The following is a 23,258-nucleotide window of genomic DNA, read 5'->3' as shown; positions in this document are numbered from 1 at the left end:
TATGCTTAAAACAAAGAAAAGAAAGAGAGAATGAGAAAGGGGGTGGGGAGAGAAAGGGAAGGAGGGAGGGAGGGAGGAAAGAAGGAAGGCAGAGATGAAGGAAGAAAAAAGGAAAAAAAGAAAAGAAAAATTTAAAAACTAAATAAATTGAAAGAATAACAAGAACCAACTTTGTATACTGCAAATAAAATAGATTCAGGAGGAAAAATTGAGTATTCCTTCAATTATTGTCTTTATATGGTAAAAGAGCTCCTTCGAGGACCTGACATGGATGCACCCTGAAGAAATCAAGCTTGCAAAATTGAGAGAAATTTTCTGGTTCCAATTTTTTGTAATTGTGCCTTTTGCAAATTTTATGACACAGAGAATAAGAGTTAAGTGGGTTTTGGACTATAAAAAATATTTCATGGGGCCAGCCTGGTGGCGTAGTGGTTAAGTTCGTGTGCTCTGATTCAGCAGCCCAGGGTTTGCCAGTTTGGATCCTAGACGTGGACCCATACACCACTTATCAAGCCACGCTGTGGAGGCATCCCACACACAAAACAGAGGAAGACTGGCACAGATGTTAGCTCAGCAACAATCTTCCTCAAGTAAAAAGAGGAAGACTTACAACAGATGTTAGCTCAGGGCCAATCTTCCTCACTAAAAAAGTAAATATTTCATAAATGTATCCCTCAGAGGGGCCTGCCAAGTGGTGTAGTGGTTGGATTCGGGCACCCCACTTCAGCACCCAGGTTCGCAGGTTCGGATCTCAGGCTCAGACCTATGCACCACTCATCAAGCTATGCTGTGGAGGTGTCCCACATACAAAATAGAGGAAGATTGCCACAGATGTTAGCTTGGGACCAATCTTCCTCACACATGAAAAAATGTATTCCTCAGAGAAGGATCACTTAGAAAGCTATGTCTGTCACAATGACCTAAAGGTCAGCACACTCCAGATCAAGTGTAGACCATGATTCCAGTCCTCAGAAACCCTGACCCCCTGGCTTAGCTGATTTCAATGACCATTATGTCTTCTAGAATAAGAGGCCATCTCAAACACAACCAAGAGATTTAAAGATTTAGAGATCATAAATCAGTGGCTCATATTTCAGTCCGAAAGAAAATGGATATAATGTACTCCTGTATCTGGGCCCATCTTGCACTTGTTGAAGAAAATCATAAGTACTTAGGCTGTATAAAGAGACTTCCTATGCCAAAGGCCAGCTTTCTGCGAATGAATTCAAACAAGCAAATCAAAGACCTGCCAGGAAGGTAATACCACCCGCCCTCACAGGAGAGACTTCCTACAGGCTGAGGGCCTGCTGCCAGCCGAGCAGTACTCATGAAGACAAACAGGACACTACCCATGCTGTCAACTTCTGTAACATTCTGTCTTTTGGGAATTAAGAATATGAAAGTGACTAATTCTCCCAAATGTCACTCATTTTGAGTTTTGTGACATGTATGTCCTCTCTGAATCTTTACAGCACTAGCCAGACATTCTAGCCACTGTCTGGGACTACACATAATTATGGTAATTACATCTACCATAATTAGGGAGATAGTAAATGTGATCAAACTTTTATAGAAAGGAAAAACTGAAGTACAGAAAGTTTTAAGCATCCAAAAATTTCAAGTAAATTTCCAACATGAGAATTGAGGAAGTGAGGTTCTTTTTCAGCCATCCAACTTGTTGAATTTGATATATGACTTACATATTACTGGCATAATCAGAAAACAGTCTGTAAACTTCTAGGCTTCTTGCACGGGATAGGTTCATAGCATCCAGGGATGGCAGACATGACCATGGTGAAAATAAAATAGGATATAAAGGAATATAAAACCTTACTGTAAAGAGAGAGTGAAGTTGAATATGTGCCCAGGCCCAGCACTGCAAGATGATAAGAGCTGGTCAACCTGTAAATGCCAGTGCAATTAAATTCTGTAAGACTGACTAGACTGAGAGTCAGGTTCAGAGTATATCCAGAGCCTGACATAAAACAGACATCAATAAACATTTGATGCACAAATCTTTGAAGAGGGAAGTACAACAAGAAAGATGTTTTGGGAAGGGTGGAGTGGAGGAGTGAGAGATGGAACACTAAGACCAATTAAGAGGTTGTTGGGATAAAATAGGTTAAAGTGATAAAGTCCTGAACTGAGGTGGTGGCAGCTGGAATGATAATGAAGGCATTAAAACAAGAGATGACTGTTTGATAGCAGTGGAAAGATTAGGCAAGAGATGGATCATGAAAGGCCTTGAAAGCCAAGCTAGGAGTTCGCACTTGAACCTGCAGCTGACAGGTAGCTTTTAAAGTATTAAGCAGGAGACTAGCATGATTTGCACTTCAGATCTGTCATTCTATTGGAGTAGGAGGCATGATGTAGGCAGGGAAGCCAGTTAAAAGACTACTGCAGGTCCAGGCAAGAAAGGATGAGGCAGAATGTGCGCCTCAGCAGGGAGAACCGAGATCACAGGAGGGAATAAGAACCAAGCCAATGCCTGGATGTGGGGCTTCGAGGAAAAGTTTAGGATGGTGTCAGGTTTTTGCCTGGGAAAAATCATGCGGCTATTAAATCCAATCACTGAGATAGGAAAGAGAAAAGGGGCAGGTTTGGGGAATATAGAAGTTAGTAACCTTTTGTACGTGCTGAGATCGAGGTGACTATGAGATGCCAAGGCAGAAACATCTAATGGGCAGCTGGATATCTGAGAGTGGAATTCAGAATGGAAAGCTGAGTCAGGGACCAGCCCAGCAGCACAGCGGTTAAGTGCACACATTCCGCTTCAGCGGCCCAGGGTTCATAGGTTCAGATCCCAGGTGCAGACATGGCACCTCTTGGCACACCATGCTGTGGTAGGTGTCCCACATATAAAGTAGAGGAAGATGGACATAAATGTTAGCTCAGGGCCAGTCTTCCTCAGCAGAAAGAGGAGGATTGGCAGCAGATGTTAGCTGAGGGCTAATCTTCCTCAAAAAACAAAAGAAAAAGAAAGCAAGCTAAGTCAGCCACACTGATGTGAGTGTAATAATGGAGTCAAAAGCAAGGGATAGACAAACCACTCAAGGAGAGCACGAAGAAATGATCACAGAGGATGGAGGGTTTCCATTAGGATGGAAGAGGTGGGGAAGACTTAACCATGCTCAGAGCTTACCGTGAAATACCTGTAAAAAGAGGAGACAGGAAATATAGATAAGAAAGGAAAGAATCAATTATGCCAGCTTCTGGAGTGGAGAGGAGGGAAAGGAATCAAGAGGCTAGGAGGAGGAACTAGCCTAGAACAGGAGAAAAAATAAATTCTTCTCTGACATCAGAAAAAAGGAAGATTGGAGGAAATGAAGGTACACATGTGGGCAAGAGGCTGACGTCTAACAGCATTAAGTGTTCTAAGAAGTTGAAGAGTGTTATGAGTTGAATTGTATCCACCACAAATTCCTATGTTGAAGTCTAAACTCTCAGTACCTCCAAATGTGATCTTTTTTTGGAAATAGGGTCATTGTGGATATAGTTAATTAAATTAAGATGAGGTCATCCTGGAGCAGGGTGAGCCCCTAATTCAATATGCTTGCTGCCCTTATAAAAGGGAAAATTTGGATACACAGACACTCTTGAGGGAAGACCATGTGAAGACACATAGGGAGAAGATGGCCATCTCCAAGCTAAGGAAAAAGGCCTGGAATATATCCCTCCCTCACAGCCCTAAGAAGAAACCAACCCTGTCAACGCTTTGATCTCAGGCTTCTGCTATCCAGAACTGTAAGCAATAAATTTCTGTTGTTTAAGCTACCAAGTTTGTGGTACTTTTCTACGGCAACTCTAGCAAACCAATACCGAGGGAGTCATTTACTAAAGGAAGGAGGGGTGGAGGAGGGAGGCGAGAAGGTTTGAGGGAGTGGAAAGGTTTCAGCAGGAAACAAACCAGCCACATAGTTCAAGACTGTGCAAAGGAGCCTCAGGTTCCAGCTAAGGCTGGAGATGATAAATTTATTTACAGAGTGATTTCCTCAAGCAGCTCTTGGCAGCCCCTGCGTAAGGGATGAAAAGATGCCAGGGCTGGCAGAGGAGATTACAAGCAAAGTACAAAGGGGTAAGGCCATTGAGGATCCTGGCAAAGGAGCAATGGACCCTGTGTGAACAGAGAAGGAAACAAAGGAGGGGGATGGGTTGCAGGTGGAAGAACAGGCAAGCGCAGGTGGAGTAGGGGTCATCTCGAAACTGGAAGCCAGCAAAGAAGAGAGAGAGGGAGTGCAGCAGGAACGAAAGAGCTAAGACTGGTACTGGGATTCAATGTTTTAGATGAGGAAGTCAAGGAAATGTGACACTAGACTGTTGTATATGGTGTATACATCATTCACACAGACATTGAAGCCTCCGATGATGATGATGATGATGATGACGACGACGACAATGACGACGACGATAGAGTGAGAAAAGACCCATCCGACGACGACGACGACGACGACGATAGAGTGAGAAAAGACCCATCCTCAATGTATGGAAAACAATGATCAGGAATATCCCCAAATCATATTTGTACCTAGTCCCAGACTCTGGTTCTCATGAAAATCACTGCTACATTTATCATCTCGGGTATTACAGTTACATCATATACAAGATAAGAAAGAGGACGTGGGCTAGAAGCTGAGATCAATGTACTCTGCCCGTCTATCTTACAAAATGATTATATTAAGCAGATAGGAAGCAAGTTAACCTCTAAAAATGTACTTGAAGCAGCTACAGATCATATGTAATGCTTTGTACACATTTTCCTAGGGTACAAAAAATAGAGGGAAAATGACAAAATAAGTGTTGGTAGCCCCTTCTACCTCACAAACATGAAATAACTGACCAGAGCAGAGAATAATTACAAAACTCATAAATGATTGCCCATTTTTTTCAAAGTGCTTATATATCTTAAATAAATGAAACTCTTTACACTTCAAAGGTTTACTTCAATTGCTAAAATTTTTGCATTTCTCACCAAAGAGCCAAGCATAGTCAGCATTTTCTTCTGGCAACTCATCTGAGCTAAAATAACAGAGGCACGAAGCAGAACTAAAACTACACAACTTGTGATTTATGCACAAGAACAATCCATGAATTGCTACGGCTTTAGCCATTTCCAACTCTTCCTATACACATATATTTACACTTAATTGGAGCTTCCAAAGTTCAAAAGGTTTTCTGCATGGTAATTTTACATTGGGGGAGATGGAGTGTATTATCTGACCTTTTGTATTTTAGGTATCATTATTATCTTAAAACAAATCATTAAATTAAAAAATAAAATTCAAAACTTCACCTGAAGACATAGTGTAGCTATTGTTCACTGCCCCAGGAAAAATGGGGCCACTCAGCAGACATGGCCTGGGCATTTATTGGGGACAAAAAGGTGAGAAAAAAATTCGGAAAGTTCTGTAATAGTATCACAGATAAGAAGTTCACAGTTACTAGAGGCTCTCATCACAATGTCACCAAAAACAATGTATCCACTTAAAACTATGCACAAAATAGCAATCTTCTTTCGTCTTTCATTCTGGCTTAACTGTTTGTTTCTCCACCAATCATGTATTTAGCCCCTTCATTTTGACCATGTACTGTGCCAAACCCTGAGACTCCAAAGATCAAGAAGTTCTGTGGGGAAAAAAACAAAACAACAAAATAAAACCAATAAAATTTTATCTGGGATATCCTTATAAATAACTAGTCTATCCACATTAAATGTGTAGATTAACCCACAGAACATAAAACGCTTCCTATTCTAACCAGGGCCCAGACAGGCAAGAAGGGAGGGCAAAATGATCATCCTTAGAATGTCCTCTCTCCGAACATGATGAGCTTCAACAAAATTCCCCATTCCAAAAAAATTGCCTCACACTGTAAATATCTGAAGCCCCTTCCGAAGTGCCTCATCCTCTCTCTACAGCAAGCATCAGCACACAGTTCCTGAATATAATTCCAGGCTGGTTATGAAAATTAGCAGTCAGGTATTTCAGCCTATTTAAGAACAAGTAAATAAATCTTCCAAATAGGTCCCTATTTGTTTTTCTCCTCTGTTCAAGGTCAAACATTTACACACACCCTAGAGAAATCCTCCCCATGAATCAGGGAGCAGCAGCTAAACTCCAGCTCCAGGCACTCTGGAGAAGCCACTCCTTGAAGGAGATAAGGAGCCCTCCAGCTCACACTTACTGAGTAAGGAGAGAGCTGCCACACCTCAATGCATGTCTAAGAAGCTGACCCAGCCCCTACTGAGTAAGGAGAGAGTTGCCACACCTCGATGCCTATCTAAGAAGCTGACCCAGCCCCTAGGTTCAAGACTCAAATGTTAATTGAATTCCAATGGACAGCAGAGTCCCCCACCAAGAAGAAAAGTGGAAGACCATGAAATGAGTTCAAGAAAACTTATACCACTATAATCTGAAGATGATCACAGAAGAACTCAGTGACTTCCTGTTTACATAATAACAAGTGTGATGCTCTTTTCTGATCTTGGTAAAATTATAATTTTATGTTGATTGTTATGTAGGATTCCATCCTACATTTACCGATAGAAAGCAACTTGAAGATCATGGTCTAACTGATTGGTTCTACAAATGAGAAAATTGAGCCCTGGTAAATTAAATGACCTGCCCAAACAGCTAGGAAGTGGCAAGTGAGAATCCACATTGGCTGACCCTCGGATCAACACTCTCTCTCCTCATTTGCAACAGATATTTACTAATATTCAATAGATATTTATCAAATTTTAAACATGTGCAAGACACCCGAGCGATTACAAAGCTGAATGCAATCATTCCCTCAAGGAATCTAAAAAGTGGTGGGTTTTAGACAATATTTTCACAGTTTTTATATGCAAATCATCACATGAAACCTTATATGGAATTTTAGAGGAATATCTGAAATTCTCCTCATAGGGCTAATACTTAATTTCACACTGACTCTTTCCATCCCCCTTTCAGCCCTTCAACTACAGGTGGATGTCATGATCAGTATCAACGATGAGGAGGAGGACAAGGATGATGTTAATCCCAATGATAAGACATTTAGTATGTGCCAGTCACTGCTCTGGAATACAGGTAGCTTATTTAATCCTCACAACCACAGGAGGAAGGAGATGCTAGTACATCTCCATTTTATAACAGGCATGGGGAAAGGAAGTCAACTGCCCTCAAAGGGTACTTGAGCCAGTGTTTATACTCAAGCATGCCTTTTCTAATACTGTCTCCCAGGCTCCTGGCCCTGGCTCTTCCCCTGATTGACTGAAAATTACCTGGCCCTTCTGGACCCCAGTTTCTTCACCTGTGAAATGACGAAGTGGGCCACATGATTTTCCAATGTCTCTTCCAGGTATAGCATTCTGTGACTCACTGATTTGAGGTATTTAACCAAGACGACTTTGTAAAAGCTAAGGATAATTTTGTCCCAAATTACAAAATCCAGACCCTTGTGCTGAGGTTTCACAGTAAGGGAGGGCAGGGAGTTACAGGTTTGAGATATACATCCTTGACTTTCATCTAGGCTCCAATGTCAGATTTTTTTTAAAGCTAATGCCACAACCACATGACAGAATAACATATAGTCATTAACAATGGTGTTTAAACAAGACAAGAGGTTTTTTAAATTCCTAGTGATGATTAGGAGTCATCCCTAAAAACATGGGGAAATATGCTACAGGTTAAAAGAAAAGAGCAGGATACAATATAGGAGCTATGTTTTCTTTTTGTTGCTTTTTTTTAACATGGGGAAAGAAGCAAGAAGAGCATTCAACAGTGGTCATAGCTGAATAATAGGATTTGGGAGATTTTTCTTTCTCCTTTTCCTTTTCTTATTTTTTATGTAAGCTTAAATTACCACTATAATTAGAGGGGAGACTGTTCTTTATAAAGTGAGAAAAGGTGTCCAATATGCTCACATTGATTTCTTCTGGGAAGAAAGAAAATATTCTCCTAAACACATTTCAGTAACACTGCAGAAATTCCAGAAATACAGGTCTAGAGGAAAACATCATCATTACCTACTACAGATGGGGAAGAAAAGATTCCTCTATTGCTTCAGGTCTAGAGTAACTAAGTTTTACAGGATGTTTCAGGAATGCTGGCGGGGAAGTTGCTCTGGAGTCCAGGACACATGGCTTTATAGAGCTGGACCCAGGGAAAGAAAGAACAGGTGCAGCAGTGAAGCAGCAGACCGTGAGAGCCAAATGTCACTGGCCCCATCCAGAAATGCCAGTCTGGAGCAGGTTCTCCCTGAGTGGTCCTGCCCTGCACCACAGCCACACGGCCAAGGGGACTTTCCATGAGCACAAATGTCCTTTCCTCTCTGAAGCACTACAGCCAAGGGAGGACAGGTAGCATAGTTCATGGAATCTGCAACTGTGAAATCAATCACAATCAAACTAACCTGTGCTTTCATTAGGCTGCAGGATAAGCACATTGTGTAGACACATCCGTGTTCATATACAAACATGCAATATATATATAGACACGTGGCCCAATTTACAACACAGATCAATTACTGTGGCTTTGGATGGCGACAATGAAACACTTCACTCTACAGCACTCTTGAGAGCATTTTGTAAACATTATTTCTCTGGTGATTCCCACTGATACTACAAAAGTCTCAGGAAAGAGTACAATTGAAAAAAATCACATTCAGAATGCTATTAATTACATATGAACCCTCTGCCTTATTTGAACAGGCTTTTTTGCTACTTTGCAGCAAGTAAATAAAGACAGATCTGATATACAAAGAATAGGAAAACTAGCACAGGAAAAATCAGCTCCTCCTTTGGGAGTCTGACAAACAATATGTGGCGTCAATGTCACATCACACCCTGATTCAGAGGATGGCTCAAGAGAGCCGTGCTGCCCAGCTCACCAACAGCTCCAGACTTGCCCCAGGCACACACCACACTGGGTTTCACTGGCACTAACACCATCAAGAAGGCAAAACACAAAGGTCTGCAGGTACCTTTTCTCTATTAATTTAAAAAGACATATTTCTGTTGATTGCTGCCAAAATTCATTTGAAGGATTATTTAAAATTGGAAGATAATATATTGTAACTAAATAAAGAGATGTCATCTCTTGTCTTTTTCAAGGCATTTTTTTCTGTGTCTAAGCGTGAAGTTGGCACCTATTGACTTTACCTGGCAGTAATTAAATACATCTAACATTAGATAAAGAAATTTAACCTACCTCATCAAAGGTGGTGTCATCTTTCTTCAAAGCTATAAAATAAAAAGGGAAAGGAAACAGTTATTGTGAAACATCTCAAAGAGACCAAGTATCTAAGTTCTAGAAAACAGAAAAAAAAAAAAGCAGTATGGTGTTTTCCTTTGAGAAAGTAAAATTGTACCCTATCCTGAATAACAATGTTATGATACAAATACCAAAACTGCAAATGAGAGAGAGAGTTGCACAGCATGCATCTTTGTGAAATACTTTCATAAATATGGAAATGATCTATCCTCCCAAGTATAGAAAAGAATGATCTTTCCCCTATCACTTCTTCAGTAGGAAAATATTTTAATGACAGAATGAAAAAGTAGTCTTTAAGAAATTTCCCATTAAACCTCTGGGCTTTGAGCATATATCATTATGCATGTTGTATGGACCTCCCAAACCAACTGTTAGGATGACACCCACTCTGCACAGTGCCCTGAATGAGATTTTCACACTAGGGAAGTTTAAGTACAGTGATGAAAAACCAAGCATGTAAAATAAGCACTGTAGAGACAAACATTTCAACATGAGAAACTTTAGAACAAAGTTTCACCAAAGGAAATAATACATTCAGAATATTTTATAGGAACTAGAAAATACTTGAAATTTATTTTAAATATACATGGTTCAGAATTAGAATTCTATTCCTCTAAAGGGAAAGAGAAGTATTTCATGCATAGTTGGAAAACACCTAGTTCCTCAAATCTTAGAATTACTTAGAATGTTTCATATTAAGGTAAATGCACAAAGTAGCTAATTTAGCTGAAACATAGTAGCTCATTTAGTTGAAACCACTAGTTGGAGAAATGTTTTAAATCTACAGAATTTGTACATAGGTGTTTACGGGTCTATACTGGAGAGTCCTGTTCTGGATAGAAGTATCTGGGTAGCTCTTACTTGGAAATGTTCTGACAAAAGCAATAAATAGAAAGCAAATTATTTCGGCAATTGAGCTCAGAGAGAAGTCACATGCCTAAACTGAATCCATCATACCAAAGCTTATGTTATATAGCAACCCTAAGGCTATTTTCTCTGTTTCATACTATAAATTTGTCTTTTAAAAACTTCCAGAAGTACGTGGCTGTGGTGGTAAGTTAAGGTTAAGTTAAGGTAAGGTAAGGTAAGGTGGTAAACTAAGGTAGGTTGAGGAAGATAAAATGTTGCTGAAAGTTTCTTAGTCTTCCCCTTTTGCTTAAGAAACTGATCTGTAATAGATATCTCTACCTCCTTTATTAGAGAACAATTTTTTCTGAATGGAAAATAAAAAGGTAGGCTTTTGTCACAGTCTCAAATGACTTAACTTTTTTTTTTTTTGAGGAAGATTAGCCCTGAGCTAATATCTGCTGCCAATCCTCTTTTACTGAGGAAGACTGTCCCTGAGCTAACATCTGTGCCCATCTTCCTCTACTTTATATGTGGGACGCCTGCCACAGCATGGCTTGCCACATGGTGCCATGTCTGTACCTGGGATCCAAACCGGTGAACCCTGGGCCGCTGAAGTGGAGTGTGCGCACTTAACCACTGCGCCACCGGGCCGGCCCCTCAAATGATATATCTTGCACTCAATTACTCACATATATTTTATCATGTATTTGACTTAACTTACATTAAACATAAAATAACCTATCTTGATAGAAAGATATGAGACCCTAGATGATTCCTTTTTTTATTGTAGCAACATTGGTTTATAACTTTATATAAATTTCAGGTGTACATCATTATATTTTGATTCCTGTGTAGATTACACCATGTTCTCCACCCAGAGACTAATTACAATCCATCACCACACACATGCGCCTATTGACCCCTTTCACCTTCTTCCCTCCCTCCATCTTCTCTGGTAACCACCAATCCAATCTCTGTTACTATGTGTTTGTTTGTTGTGTTTTTACCTTCTACTTATGAGTGAGATCATACAGTATTTGACTTTCTCCCTCTGATTTATTTTGCTTAGCAAAATACCCTCAAGGTTCATCCATGTGGTCACAAATGGTCGGATGTCATTGCTTCTTATGGCTGAGTAGTATTCCATTGTGTCTATATACCACTTCTTCTTTATCCATTCATTCCTTGATGGGCACCTAATTTTCTTCCAAGTTTTGGCCATTGTGAATAATGCTGCAACGACATAGGGGTGCAAGTATCTTTACGTATTCGTGTTCTCATGTTCTTTGGATAAATACCCAGCAATGGGATAGCTGGATCATATGGTAGATCTATTCTTAATTTTCTGAGGAATCTCCATACTGTTTTCCAAAGTGGCTGCACCAGTTTGCATTCCCACCAGCAGTGTTTCAGAGTTCCCTTTTCTCTACAACCTCTCCAACACTTGTGGCTTCCTATCTTGTTAAAGATAGCCATTCTGACGGGAGAGAGGTGATACCTCATCATAGGTTTTTCTTTCTTTCTTTCTTTTTTTTTTTTTTTTTTTGAGGAAGATTAGCCCTGAGCTAACTACTGCCAATCCTCCTCTTTTTGCTGAGGAAGACTGGTACTGAGCTAACATCCGTGTCTATCTTCCTCTGCTTTATATGTGGGGCACCTGCCACAGCATGGCTTGCCAAGCGGTGCCATGTCCACACCCAGGATCCAAACCAGCAAACCCTGGGCCGCCAAGAATCGGAATGTGCGCACTTAACTGCTGCGCCACGTGGCCGGCCCCTTTTCTTTCTTTTTAAGTAAGCTTTTTGATGAGGAAGATTGGCCATGAGCTAACATTTGTTGCCAATCTTCCTTTTTTTCCCCTCTCCCGAAAGCCCCAGTACCTAGTTGTATATCCTAGTTGTAAGTGATTCTAGTTCTTCTATGTGGCATGCTGCCACAGCATGGCTTGATGAGCAGTGAGTAGGTCCGTGCCCAGGATCCAAACCCTGGGCGGCCAAAGCAGAGCACATTAACTTGACCATTCAGCCACGGGGCAGGTCCCTCACCGTAGTTTTGATTTGCATTTCCCTGATAGTTAATGATGTTGAACATCCTTTCATCATCTGTATACCTTCTTTGCAGAAATGTGTGTTCAGATATTTTACCCATTTTTAAACTGGGTTGTTAATTTTGTTGTTGTTGAGATGAATGAGTTCTTTATATATTTTGGATATTAAGCCCTTATCAGATATATGATTTACAAATACCTTCTCCCAATTGTTAGGTTGTCTTCTCGTTTTGCTGACAGTTTCCTTTGCTGTGCAGAAGCTTTTTACCTTGATGTAGTCCCATTTGTTCATTTTGCCTATTGTTTCCCTTGACAAGCTAGACATAGTACTTGACAATATGCTGCTAAGACTGATGTTGAAGAGCATACTCCCTATGTTTTCTTCTAGCAGTTTTATGGTTTCAAGTCTTACATTCAAGTCTTTAGTCCATTTTGAGTTAATTTTTGTGTATGGTGTAAAATAATGTTCTACTTTCATTCTTTTGCATGTGGCTGTCCAGTTTTCCCAACACCATTTATTGAAGAGGCTCTCCTTTCTCCATTGTATGTTCTTGGCTCCCTTGTCGAAAATTAGCAGTCCATAGATGTGTGGGCTTATTTCTGGGCTCTCAATTCTGTTCCTTGATCTGTGTGATTGTTTTTGTGCCAGTACCATGCTGTTTTGGTTATTACAGCTTTTCAGTATATTTTGAAATCAGGGAGTGTGACACTTCCAGCTTCGTTCTTTTTTCTCAAGAATCCTTTGGCTATTCAGGGTCTTTTGTTGTTCCATATAAATTTTAGGATTCTTTGTTCTATTTCTGTGAAACATGTTGTTGGAACTTTGATAAAGATTGCATTGAACCTGTAGATTGCTTTAGGAAGTATGGACATTTTAACTATGTTAATTCTTCCAAATCCAAGAGCATGGTATATTTTTCCACTTCTTTGCATCTTCTTCAATTTCTTTCAACAATGCTTTGTAGTTTTCAGTATACAGATCTTTCACCTCTTTGGTTAAGTTTATTCCTAGATATTTTATTCTTTTTTTGTGATTGTAAATGGGATTGTATTCTTAATTTCTCTTTCTGCTACTTCATTGTTAGTGTATAGAAATGCAACTGATTTTTGTATGTTGATTTTGTATCTTGCAACTTTACCATATAAATTTATTATTTCTAAAAGTTTTTCGGTGGATTCTTTAGAATTTTCTATATATAAAATCATGTCACCTACAAATAGTGACAGTTTTACTTCTTCCTTTCCAATTTGGATCCCTTTTATTTCTTTTTCTTGCCGGATTTCTCTGAGTAGGACTTCCAATACCATGTTAAATAAGAGTGGTGACAGTGGGCATCCTTGTCTGGTTCCTGTTCTTAGAGGGATAGCTTTCAGTTTTTCTCCATTGAGAATGATATTAGCTGTGCATTTGTCATATGGCTTTTATTCTGTTGAGGTAGTTTCCTTCTATATCCATTTTATTCAGAGTTTTTATCATAAATGGATGCTGGATCTTGTCAAATGATTTCTCTGCATCTCTTGAGATGATGATGTGATTTTTATTCTTCATTTAGTTAATGTCGTGTATCACATTGATTGATTTGCAGATGTTGAACCATCCCTGCATCCTAGATGATTCTTAATGGCTACATTTTAACTTAGAATGTAAAATTTCTAATAGAAATCTTTCTTTAAATATCAGTCAACAATGTTACTAGACTATACCCCTCACTCCCTTAATCCAAAGCATGTCCTTTAATTAGCATACTTGACTAGTGATTCCTTTTTAAAACATTAGTGACCTACACAAATATAGACAAGTTGCTCCATCTAAAAAACAATTTTTTGGAATAAGAAATGATCAGCTCATTGATTTCAAACACAAAGTCAATTATTGTACAGCCTCATACAAGCTCCTTTAACAGAGACTAATGGAAAACACATTATGTGGCTGCCATGCAAGATGCAAAGCTATAGCAGCAAACTTATAATTCACAGCACAAACTTTAAAATTTATTTTCTTTACTTTGGACCTGACAAAAGTTCTGGAAATTCAGCTATGGGTTTTCTTAAGCAAAGCAGCCAGTAAGAACTACAGTTGATACTATGCCTTAGGGAATTGCAAACATGGAATGAAGACCCTCAAGATGAGAGATGAGGAAAACAAAAAACCAGAATGTCTTTGACACCCAAATGACTATTTTCTTCTTGTCGCCTAAGTCCTGCCAATCCCCCCAAAATCCTAGATAAAGGGGTGGGGTCTGTCAGAAAGAAAAGGAGGAAGGAGAAGAGGCAATTGCAGGTGTATTTTCTAAGATATAAGGAGCAGGAAGCCAGATTCTCTCCCCTGCACCCTACTCGCAAGCCCAGGCTACCTCAGGGGAAAACATTTTAAGACCAAGAAGTCTATTGCTTCATTGAAACCCTTCATTGCTAGATGGACATTGTACAGTTTCTTCTAAATATGGAATCTTTGCCCTGAACAGCAGTTAAAAGTAACAACAGAGGCCAATGAAAGGTGTCTTTGCCAAATATTTATCAGGTCATTGACGAATAAACTTTGACCTAAACAAGTACACAACATCTCATTATTGATTACATTCCCTGATTGCTATTAATTATTCATGTAAATGTAAACCCACAATTGTCTTCAAGGATATCATGGGATAACAAGCATATTACACCTCTCTTGGTTAACAAAGGGGCATATACCATTTAAGATAATCACATATTCTATTCAGTCCTCTGCTCAGACATTGATTCCTCTAGAAAGCTTTCCATGATCTCACCAAGACTAAAGTGATGTCCCTCCTATGTGCTCCAAAAGCAAATTATGCTAACCTTTACAGTAGAATTTGTCACTCTATATTGTTAATGCCCATTCATTGGTCTGTCTTTCTTAAAGTCCTTAAGGACAAGGACTAGTAACAATGGTCACTGAATCTGAATGCCAGCACAATATCCAGCATACAGGAGATACTTGAGAATTATTTGAATTAACGAGTTCTACCTCAATGGCAAAATGATACCATCTTACACTTTGAGATACACTAAAGTTTTAGCATACGAAAAACCATACACTATTCTCTCTTATGAAAGAATTATAGACATAAATTCCATTTCATAGTTTTCAAATTAAAATTTTTTGAAACTACATTGGGAGAGGATATGGTACAATAGTTAAAACTTGTGCCTGAACCTTTAACCTTACCTTTCTCTTTCCTGACAGAATGGATTTATCAAATGACAGTTGGACTCTAGAATTACACACTTAAGGTAACAAACCCGAAAACGCAGTGTAACTACAGTCTCTTCCTTTTGTTCAGATCTCTCACAAACTACATCTTTTAAAGAAATAGTATACATGGAGTTCATCTCAAATATCACAGAGTATAAACTTCCTTTCTCCAGGAGATAATCCAAATAAGTGTGAAGAAGTGCATTCAAATGAATACGAAGAAATGTCAGTTTGACCCTAATCTTACACCGGATATTACAGAAAGCCTTTCTCCTCCCAGGCTATCAATCAAAAATAAAAAAGAAACAAGGGAAAATAAGAGAAAGGGGGTTTTAATATAAACTTTTTTTAACTATAATTCCAATTTATCTTTGTTTATACTAACCTAAATTTTTTTAAAAAATATGTATGAGACAACTATAGGAATTCCTAAATAAGCAAACACCCTGACACTATTTAGCAGAAAACCATAAATACTCACTACTGAAATCAACAGATGACTTTGAAATCAAATTACATCCATGTTATAAAAGAACCATAGCTGTATTATAGTCACTCCCTGGCAGATGTCGTAAATTAGAGTGCTAAGGCTTGAAAGCTAATGTGTTTTATTAGACCTTTTATAATATAGTAATCTCAGATCTGCTGTATTTCGGGTGGGCAGTGACAAAGGTGGCATGGACTTTCATGTATGAATAAATTAAACATTAGCATTGCTACTTTTATATAGTCAGAGTTATTACTAATAAATTCATTGATTGGATATCACATACTTTCAAAAGTTGTCCTCATTTTCCATAGATGAATGATTACTAATTTCTTATGGTTAAACAATGATACTGTATATTTTACCACAGAACAAGCTACACTTTTGAATCACACTAAAAAAGCAAAATAAAGTCAGTATGTTTATGTCATCAGCCATCGTAGAATGGTTAAAGGGAATGAACATAGTGAGATGTTGGATTATCCAGCAGGAATAAACCATTCACTCTTTGATCCTCTCATGAAGTACCAATGAAGAAAAGAGGAAGACAGGGGATAAACAGAGAAATCAGAAGGAATAATAACAGCCTCCAGTATTGATCTTCACCATATGACAGATACCACACTAGATATTTTATGTATTTTATCCAATTTAATCTTCACAACAACCTTAAGAAAATTTACAGATGAGGACTTGAGTTTAGGGAAATTCTGCTAGCTGCCCAAGGCACACAACAAGCAGGGAAAATGGGGTTTGAACCCAGAGTGGCCTAACACCAAAACCTATCCCATTTCCAGGTTAGCTAAACCGTAAAGTCAGTGGCCACTTCTTCCCTCACTTCTCTTGCTCCCACCTAGAAGATCAATTATGTCAGTATCACGCAATCTCTAATAATGATAATAACATATTACGAGCATTTACTGAGTCTTTACTACGTACCACACAGGACAACATATGCATTATTTCACTAAGCGTCAATAACAAAAAAACTGAGTTGTACATGAAAAACAAGCTCAGAAGTTGAGGGACCTGCCCAAGGTCACTCAGCTACAAATGGCAACACCAGAAATCCCCAGTCTGTCTGACACACAGCCCACACCTTTAATCAATGCACTATATAATCCCACAGTAAAGCCTCAGTTCAACAGCCTCCAGCACCTTAAAAATCTTTAAATAATCAGGTTGATTTCCTTGCTTTTTGATTTTGCAAATAAAATATCAAGAAAATACATAAAGATTTATTTTTCTGTAATCCTACTTCTAATGAATGTCTCGGGCTTGGTGTACAATCATAACCACTTAAAAACTCTTTATCTCCTTTTACAGTATTCCAGAACGAGATTGGTTATTCAGAATCATATCCTCCACCAATACAACGAATAATCAGTTATGTTCACTGTACTGTACACTCTTTTCAAGAGGGAGAAAATAAAATCTACTAGATATTAGAAGACATTTTAACAAGAGTTGCAATCAAAAGGAGTTTCACATCACTAAATCTCAGTAAGCTAGAAAATCCAATTAACTATAATACCCCATTTGCCAGCATTGTAGTTAATCCAAATTTTACTGATTGTCTATCAAAACCTTGAAATTATTTAAACATAAGGAATTTTTATATTAATGTCCTTGGTTTCTTACTGACTCAATTGCAATGAATTATTTAACACAAAACTGGAAGGGCTCCAACAGAGTCATTAGCATTAGTAAATATACAGTTAATGTGTTTTAGAACAGGGCCTAATGGACTCCAGAACCTGCCTCTGTGATGGTTGGGGTAGGGGGCTGAAACATCCTCCTTAATAATGAACCTTGCAGGCTCACACGCTTCTTGACTTCCAACTTCATTTGAATGTAGGGACTCTTCTCAGCATCCCTAACTTGCAAGAGTAAAACTCCAATATCCAATACATTTAATAAGTAAAACCAGGAATAAGTATTGGTTTCACACCACAACTTTACAGTCTTCTTGGGGATGCTTTTGGATACAAATAGGAAATTTTAACTTAAAAGACAACAAACAAAAAACGAGGCTAAATTTCGGTCTTCGTTTTCTCTTACCTGAAGAAAGTTTGCATATTTTACGCTGCACTTATATAATGATTTTTATGTGAACGAATGGAAGGATGACTACAGTATTCATATGCACTCCAGTGGTTTACTTTAAGGAATTAAGCATCTTATGCTTATTTTCCATTAACCCCTTCATTAACATGGATGACATGTTAAATAAGTGGAACAAAGGCTAGAAGGCTTCTTAGGGACTCGGAGGGCTTACTCTTAGTGCCTGTGCAATTTTCTCGCTGAAAGCAGTTACCTGTATAAACGAAAGTTATGTTAGAGGAGGCAGCTACCGTCTTAAGGTGCAAAGAGGTTTTCCATGGCCAACCCTAGAAATCTAACAAACCCATTCCACGTGATACTGTTGTCACCCGCTTACAGTCTGTGGCATTTATTCTTAGATGTCCTAAAACATTTCTCGGTCGGTTTTTAGTTGTTGGTCGGTTGGCTGATCTAAAGACAATAGCACTGGAGCCCTAGTAAATGAAAGAAGTTCGGAAGACTTATTCCTAAATGTTCCGACAAGTTCACGGCACGCATTTCTCTGCAGCAGTGGAAAAATTCGGAGAACACCCAAATCTCGCTTTCGAGGACTCGAAGTACGGAACAAAAGGTCCCCAGGTATCTGTCCCACTTCTCTTTAGGTTGGATGTGTTAAACAATAGCGAGGCGCAACTCAACGTTTCACCAACGTTCAAAGCTAAATTATTGACTAAACACCCGATATCAAAGCCTGCGCACACAAAATAAGGGACCCAGGCGGCCGCGCAGCCCGGTGCGCAGCGGGGGCAGGGGCGTTCCCCGCGGGCGGGCGCGAGAGCCCGAGCGCTAGCGGCGAGGCAGGGGAACCCAAACTGTAGGCTTAAGATGGTCCACAAACGAACCTCCAGATCTGAGGCAGAGGGGTGTCTCTCCTTGCCGTTGCCGCCCTCCCCAGGTCCCGGGCACTGCTCCCTCCACGCTCCGCGCGCCCCACGCCAGCCCGGTGGCCGCTGCCCGGCTGGTGCCAGAAGCGCGGGGCCAGGGAGCGGGCGCCGGGGCGGCGGGCCGGGTGCCCCGGGCAGCGCGCCACTCACCGATGCGGCTGAAACTCTCCGACAAAGTTCTCCGCAACTTCTTCATCTTGCCGATCTTCTCGGCCGGCTGGGGCTCAATGAGGTCGCACATCTGGGCGACACCGGGCCCCGGCAACTTCCCCAAACTGGTCCAGAGCGGAGAGCAGACAACGGCGAGGGCGCGCGGCGCAGGGAAGGCGGCGCCTCCTCCTCCTCCTCCACCTCCTCCTCCTCCGGCCGGGAGGCGACGCGCAGGGCTCGGGAGGCGAGCGGCGAGCGGCAGGCTCGGCTCGGCTCGGGCCTGGGCCTCGGCTGGGCGGGCGGACGGGCTTCTCTACGTGGTGCCGGGGGCGGCCGCGACCGCCGCCGCTGTGGGGGCCCCGCGCCGCGCCGCCGCCGCCCTGCTCATTTTCCCTCCTTTGTAACCGAGAGGAGCGCGGCCGGGGGCGGGGCGGGCCGGGGACCAGGTGCGGGAGCCGGGGGTCGCCGAGCGCGCGGGGCGCGGGCGGGGAGAAGTTCTCAGCCCCGAGTTTCCGCGCTCGGGAGAAAGGGCCGCGGCGCGAACCGCCACCCGGCCCTCCCGCACCGCCCCTCCCGCCGCCGCCGCCGCCGCCCCGCCTCCCCCTCGGCGAAGGCCCGCGGGCGCGGGACCCCGGCGCGACCTCGGCTCCCCGCTCGGAGCCGCGTCCCCGGCGGCCTCCCCGGCGCCTCCCCAGCCCGCGCGCCCCGCCGCGCCCCCTCCCGGTCGCCCCCGGCCCGGGCCGCGCCCTGCCCGCCTCGCCCGCGCGCGAGGCCCCGGCTGGCGAAGGGCTGCGAACCCGCGGGGCTGGGAACGGGCCGCGACTGGGGGCCCTGTCTCGGGCTGAGGGTAGGTCACCGAAAGGACAGGGGCTGAGTCTAGACCATCTAGCTGAGTGGTTTCCTCCCTGCCACGAACGCAAGTGACAAGAGCGCGGAGTTGGGGGCGTGAGAGGAGGCCGCCACCACTGCCTCACGGTCGGGGGAGTGGAAAGGCCTCCAGGAGACGCGCAGGTTTGACCGTGATTTTTTTTTTTTTAATATTGTCTAGGAAGCTGTGAAGTGAAGGATCCAAAGGGAAAGATGGGCCCATTTTTTAGGAGAGTCAAGTGCAAAAGCAGAAGCTTCAACTGTAACCCCGCAGGGCAAGGCTAGTGCTCTGTTTCCTTCATCCCTGTGTCTGACGCTAAGTGACAGACGGGAATGCGGATGAGCTGATGATACAAGTACCCAGTTCTACAGTAAATAGCAAACACTAGCCCTTAGTCTACTTCTCAGTTTTAAAACATATTTCTAAATGGGAAGACTTAAAGCCAAAAAGATTCTGACCTACTCTTCCCCCACCGCCAAAAATGAACTTTGAAGGAGGGAGGGGGTGCTTTATAAAACCCCACAACAAATAGTTCGGCAGCAAAGACAGATCGTCTTCATTCTACTAAAACGTGGTACAGCGAATGCTCCAAACGTCACTCTCCCAGGGGAGAAAGAAGGAAGACGGGGGAGGTCCTGAATGTGTTGATTTGGGGCCAGCAAACTCCTTATGAATAGAAATTTAGTAATCTTGAGTCATCTGGCTGGGTAAGTAATAAGAGCTTGTGAGCGTGTGACAATGCCGTTCAGTTTAAAGGAAGTTTCGGGGAGTTTGTGTTTTGTTAAAAGATTTTTATCTTAAAAACTAGCCCCCTGCCTTCCTTAAACTGTGAGGTAGAACATTTTGACTTGTTCTGCCCTGCACTGAGCACATTATGGGGTCTTGATAGATTGCAGCTGATAAAAGACAGGAATTCAAGCCAAGGCGGGGGGGGGGGGAGGGGGGGGGCGTGGAATTCGTTAAGAAAGTCGGTATGAGTTAAAATGCAAGGATGCTGGATCTGGGTGACCATATCTAGTTATTACAGACAGCCCAAGTGTGGCCTCAAGACAGGAAAAACTTTAACTTTTACCACTTCCTTAAGTTAATTAGGGAGAAAGTTAGCAGCTATGAATGAAAAGACAAAAGCAACCAATCAAAATACTGATGGGTTCTAGCTACTGGTCACCATGATGAAGAAATAAATAGTCATTAATTTAATAAACCTTGACTACTCTATGTCTGTGGCCGTCCTCTTATTCACTCTGGCAATGGCTGTTTCAAATATATGTATATATATAAAAATCTCTGTTTTACCTCCGTGGTATTTAGTATTTCTGACTTTTTAAAAAGTCAACTTCTGCTTGAATAAATTATGGTATATGCGTACAAAGGTATAGTTGGTAAATATTTTTAAAAATGAGATATATCAATATGAATTGATGTATAAATATGTCTAGAGTAAGTGAAGAAAACATATTTACCATTAACCCATTTGTGGGAAAAAATATATTTCTATATGCATAGAAAATTTCTGGAAAAAAGAACAAAAAACTATTAAGTGTGTGTACTCAGAATAGAGAAGATATTTCTTTTGTACTTTATAGTTTGAAAATTTTACTCAAAGAATGCGTTACTTTTATAATAATAAAAATACTTAAAACATAATAATATTTACTTAAGACCTATCCAAGGAAAACTATAAGACGTTACTGAAAGAAATCGATAATGACATAAAGAAATGGAAAGATATGCCATGTACGTGGATTGGAAGAATAAACATAGTTAAAATGGGCTTACTACCTGAAGGAAGCTACAGATTCAATGCAATCCCAATCAGAATCATAATGACATTCTTCGCAGAAATAGAACAAAGATTCTTAAAATTCAAAAGGGGCAACAAAAGACCCCAAATAGCCAAAGCAATCCTGAGAAACAAGAACAAAGCTGGTGGCATTGCAATCCCTGACTTCAAAACATATTACAAAGCTATAGCAATCAAAACAACATGGTACTGGTACAAAAGCAGGTACACAGATCAATGGAACAGAATTGAAAGCCCAGAAATAAAACCACACATCTATGGACGCAATAAAAAATTCTAAAGGAGCCAAGAACATTCAATGGAGAAAGGAAAGCCTCTTTAATAAATGATGTTGGGAAAACTGGACAGCCTCATGCAAAAGAACGAAAGTAGATCATTATCTTTCTCCATACACAAGAGTAGACTCAAAATGGATCAAAGACTTGAAGGTAAGACCTGAAACCATAAAACTTCTGGAAGAAAACATAGGTAGTATGCTCTTTGACATCAGCCTTAAAAGGATCTTTACAAATATGTTGTCCACTCAGACAAGGGAATCAAAAGAAAGAATAAACAAGTGGGACTTCATCAGACTAAAGAGCTTCTGGAAGGCAAAGGAAACCAAGATCAAAATGAAAAAACAACCCAACAATGGGAGAAAATATTTGCAAATGATATATCCGATAAGGGGTTAATCTCCTTATCGGATATATCATATATTATATAAAGAGCTCACACAACTGAACTACAAAAAAACAAACAGCCCAATCAAAAAGTGAGCAGAGGATATGAACATTTTTCCAAAGAAGATATACAGATGGCCAGTAGGTACATGAAAAGATGCTCAACATCACTAATCATCAGGGAGATGCAAATCCAAACTAGACTTAGATATCATTTTACACCTGTTAGAATGGCTATAATCACCAAGACAAAACATAATAAATGTTGAAGAGGTCGGGGAGAAAAGGGAACCCACATCCACTGCTGGTGGGAATGCAAACTGGTGCAGCCACTTTGGAAAACAGTATGAAGATTTCTCAAAAAATTAAAAATAGAACTACCATATGACCCAGCTATCCCACTACTGGGTATTTATCCAAAGAACTTGAAATCAACAACACAAAGAGACTTCTGCATGCCTATGTTCATTGCAGCATTATTCACTATAGCCAAGACCTGGAAGCAACCCAAGTGCCTAACGACTGATGATTGGATAAAGATGTGGTATATATATATATATATATATATACAATGGAATACTACTCAGCCATAAAAAAAAAGACATAGTCGTCCCATTCGCAACTACATAGATGGACCTTGAGGGCATCATGTTAAGAGAAATAAGTCAGACAGAGAAAGACAAATAATTCATGATTTCACTCACATGTGGAATATAAACAAACTTACAGACAAAGAGAACAATTTAATGGCTACCGGGGGAAGAAAGGGAAGGTAGGCACAAAGGGTCCAGGGGCACTTTTTTTTTTGAGGAAGATTAGCCCTGAGCTAACTGCTGCCAATCCTTGTCTTTTTGCTGAGGAAGAGTGGCCCTGAGCTAACATCTGTGCCCATCTTCCTCTACTTTATATGTGGGATGCCTGCCACAGCATGGCTTG

General features: G+C 40.8%; 1 protein-coding gene across 5 annotated transcripts in view; it reads right to left on the bottom strand.

Moving 5' to 3' along the window:
* CDK14 (cyclin dependent kinase 14) overlaps positions 1 to 19,563 on the bottom strand; it is a 549,770-nt gene extending 530,207 nt beyond the window's left edge. For 2 of the 5 annotated variants that reach the window (XM_070264492.1, XM_070264491.1), the window contains exons 1-2: positions 18,989 to 19,558; positions 9,189 to 9,220 (exon numbers count right to left, since the gene is read on the bottom strand). In XM_070264492.1, the coding sequence (XP_070120593.1) occupies positions 9,189 to 9,220; positions 18,989 to 19,079 (123 nt within the window). In that variant the 5' untranslated portion in view covers positions 19,080 to 19,558. Of the gene's footprint in view, positions 1 to 9,188; positions 9,221 to 18,988 lie in introns of all 5 variants that reach the window. The other 3 variants (XM_070264493.1, XM_070264494.1, XM_023639167.2) reach the window with 2 other exon arrangements.
* Positions 19,564 to 23,258: the final 3,695 nt, after the last annotated feature.

The sequence above is a fragment of the Equus caballus genome, chromosome 4, assembly GCF_041296265.1.
Source record: "Equus caballus isolate H_3958 breed thoroughbred chromosome 4, TB-T2T, whole genome shotgun sequence".
NCBI classification, from domain to species: domain Eukaryota; kingdom Metazoa; phylum Chordata; class Mammalia; order Perissodactyla; family Equidae; genus Equus; species Equus caballus.
This window is presented reverse-complemented; position numbering and strand designations above follow the sequence as displayed.